The sequence below is a fragment of the Alosa alosa genome, chromosome 11 (genome assembly GCF_017589495.1).
Source record: "Alosa alosa isolate M-15738 ecotype Scorff River chromosome 11, AALO_Geno_1.1, whole genome shotgun sequence".
NCBI lineage: Eukaryota > Metazoa > Chordata > Actinopteri > Clupeiformes > Clupeidae > Alosa > Alosa alosa.
Window position 1 is genome coordinate 16868516 of NC_063199.1, and position 1998 is coordinate 16870513.

A 1998-nucleotide genomic window follows, 5' to 3' on the forward strand; every position below is an offset into this window, starting at 1 on the left:
TCCAGTAATCTTGCCTCTATCCCTTCCTGTTTTGATTTCTTTCCATCTGTCTATCTCTCTCTCTCATTCCCCCTCTCTTTTCCTGTCTCTACACCCCCCCCCGCCCGTCCTCCATCATAATTCATCTCTATACGCACGGTACACACATAAGTGCATGCACAGATCTCTTTACCGTCACCCACTCCCCACCCCCTCCCCACCCCACCCCCCCCCTCAGTCCCTCATCATGCAGGGTAGGCTCTTATAAGGAGTTCCATCCAGTCAATGGCCAATCCACTATCAAAGTCTCTCTCTCGCTCTCTCTCTCTTGCTCCTTCTGACGCACTCTGCTGGAAGACGCCCACAGTCCCATGGGGCTCAGTGAGGTGTGAGTCTGCGTGGGAGGCCATGAGGTGGCTTCAGCGTCTCTCCTCCTTCTCCTCCTCCTCCGCAGTCTCTGAAGGAGCCTGGGAGCCCTTTTCTCCTCTCTGTCTCCAGAGAGGGGAAATGGCTTCTCCTTTCTCCTGTCCCCGCTCCTCTGGAGGCTGTACTGATGGGAGTCAGTCAGAGTGCCCATACTGATTAAGATCAAGTGGAGGAGGCCCACCCACCCACAGTTCAGCAGCAACAGCAGTGTGCCTGAGACATCTCTCCACCTTTGCAATGGAGCCTGCAGTTCTCAGGCGCAGTGTGTGTAAGCAGTTCTCAGGGGCACTGTGTGTCTGTCTTTCTGTATGTGTGTGTCTGTGTGTGTGTGTGTGTGTGTGTGTGTGTGTGTGTGTGTGTGTGTGTGTGTGTCAGTGTATTTTTGACTGTCCAGAAAAGTTTTTCCTACCTGCCTCCCACTCAAAAAAAATTCTTGAGGTGGTTTGGTGAAGGGATTGGGAGACCATTGAGAGGTGCGGATATGCTACCCTGCACCTGCTGTCCCTCTGAATAAAGTATGAAAACGGAATAAATTCTAGTATTTTTGTCACTTCATAACGAGTCCTATCCTCGTGGTATCAAATGATTCGGCTATGCTACTACTCATGGGTCAGAGACTAATCTTGACCTCTGACCTTTAACCCCTGGGGGTCAGACGTAGGCAGACTCGCTGGACTGCGTTCGGCCCAGGTTGGGCACCTGCGACATGTGCGACATATCCTTCTTGCGTATCTCGCAGATGGACTTGCGTCGGGCTTGCGCTCCCCTAATCGCCGTCTTGACCTTGCGCCAGCCCAGGTGATTGAGCTCGGCCAGGTTGAGTACCACACAGATGCCGCTTACGGCGAACATGAACACCAGGAAGACCGTCTTCTCCGTCGGACGTGACACGTAGCACTCTACCTCCTTCACGCACGGATAGCGGTCACACTCAAACATGGCTGGCACGTTGAAGCCGTACAGGAAGTACTGACCCGCCAGGAAGCCGATCTCTAGAACGTTCCGGAACACCACCTGGATGACGTAGAAGCGCGACACGCCCTCCAGCCGCCGCACCTTAATGCCGCCCTTGCCGGTGCCCCCCATGCCGCGTGGCGCATTGGGCAGGTCCTTGCCCTCCTCGTGGTCATCCTTCTCCCCCGAGTGCACCAGAATGCCGTTGATGCGCTGCAGCTTGCTGCGGCCTGGCGCGTGCCCGTGGTCGATGTACGGCCCATGGAGGTGGGTGTAGGCGCGGTCGCGCTGCTTTGCCGCCTGGTGCACGGAGTAGGTGATGAAGCACAGGCTGGGCGTGCACACCAGAATGATCTGGAAGACCCAGTAGCGGATGTGCGAGATGGGGAAGGCCTTGTCGTAGCAGGCCTGGTTGCAGCCGGGCTGCAGTGTGTTACATATGAACATCATCTGCTCGTCCTCATACACCTTCTCCCCCACTATGCCTACGATCAGGATACGGAAGATGACCACCACTGTCAGCAGGATTCTGAAGAGAAAGAGAGAGACAGACAGAGAGGGAGAGAGAGAGGGGGAGAGAGAGAGGAGGAGAGGACAGGAGTGAGAAGAAAGAGGGAAGAAAAGCAAAGGAAAGTGAGA

The 1998-nt window shown here is 55.2% G+C and overlaps 1 protein-coding gene across 1 annotated transcript in view; it reads right to left on the reverse strand.

Annotated features, from left to right (window-relative positions):
* Positions 1–724: 724 nt before the first annotated feature.
* gjd1a (gap junction protein delta 1a) overlaps positions 725–1998 on the reverse strand; it is a 27160-nt gene continuing 25886 nt past the window's right edge. The window contains exon 2 of the mRNA XM_048257833.1: positions 725–1888. Within this exon, the coding sequence (XP_048113790.1) occupies positions 1057–1888 (832 nt within the window). The 3' untranslated portion in view covers positions 725–1056. The remainder of the gene's footprint in view (positions 1889–1998) is intronic.